General features: G+C 58.9%; 1 protein-coding gene across 1 annotated transcript; it reads right to left on the bottom strand.

Annotated features, from left to right (window-relative positions):
* Positions 1-113: 113 nt before the first annotated feature.
* On the bottom strand, positions 114-846 carry VSIG10L (V-set and immunoglobulin domain containing 10 like; the record flags this gene model as incomplete). The annotated part of the gene is made up of 2 exons (XM_010133051.1): positions 114-457; positions 547-846. Coding segments are annotated over 2 exons (644 nt in total), but the record flags the coding sequence as incomplete, so codon positions are not given.
* Positions 847-1,066: the final 220 nt, after the last annotated feature.

The raw sequence follows: 1,066 nt of genomic DNA, 5'->3' as shown, positions 1-1,066 counted from the left end.
GGGAGGTTGGGTTTGATTTTCTGGTGGCACAGGCAGCACGGTGAGGGGAGAGAACAGGGAGAGAGGTGAGTGCTGGGGATCCGTGTCTCTCTCTTTGCACGCCGAAGCACAGCTCAGGGGAAAGCTGGAGGCGTTGCGAGCAGGATGTGGCCCATCTCCACCACCCACCCACGCGTCTTTCCATGGTAGGTACCTGTGCAGAGGGCAGCAGGCGAGGTGACGGTGACGTTGCGGGTGCTCACAGGGTTTTTCACTGTGCATGTGAGCAGCGTCTCATGCGGGGACTGCTCCTCCACCAGCAGCTCGGGCTCTCTGCTCCATGGTGAGCCCCCCTTGCTCCAGCTGTAGGAGACGTTGCCAAAGCCGGAGCCCGACACGGCACAGCGCAGGGTGTAGCTGCAGTTGTTGGCCGAGCAGTTCCGTGCCACGCACATCACCATCGGCACCAGCAGCTCCCCTGTGGGAAACGGGGGCTGTCAGGACATCCCTGACCCCACATTTAGCACAAAGCATAAAAAAAACCCTCCAGTCCTAAAAGGCACCTACTGTACACATGTAGGGTGAAGGTGAACAAGGCTTCTGCCTCTGAGATCTTCGCAGTGTAGATTCCAGCATCTTCCAGCCGAAGCCCAGAGATGGTGAGCGCTTTGCCATCCTCGGAGAAGGTCAAGCGCTCCCTGAACTTGTTGTCAAAAAAAGTGGGGTTGGAAGGCTTGCCGAATTCCACGGTCACTATGAGATTGTTGCCAAAGCTCCAGGCTGCGACTCGTCCATCTGGGTTCTGGAGGTGGAAGGTGACCGACCTGCCCACAGTCCCGGTCTCCTCTGCCCCGTCACTGGCACACGCTGGGGAGAGAAGCCGGGCTGAAGGCAGAATGTTCAGGGAGAAAATGCACAGCAAGTTTGGGGGCTGGCTGGTGGAAAAGGCAGGAGGGCTCAGGGAAGGGTCTTTGGTCAAAAAGAAGAGCCTCAGCCCAGAGGAGCAGCCTGGGTCAAGAGAATGGACTCGCACCACTGCGACCACACAGCTCGGTACCGGCCAGAGCCCCCGGGCTACTGTACCTCT

This window comes from Buceros rhinoceros, unplaced genomic scaffold (genome assembly GCF_000710305.1).
Source record: "Buceros rhinoceros silvestris isolate BGI_N320 unplaced genomic scaffold, ASM71030v1 scaffold32333, whole genome shotgun sequence".
NCBI classification, from domain to species: Eukaryota; Metazoa; Chordata; class Aves; order Bucerotiformes; family Bucerotidae; genus Buceros; species Buceros rhinoceros.
This window is presented reverse-complemented; position numbering and strand designations above follow the sequence as displayed.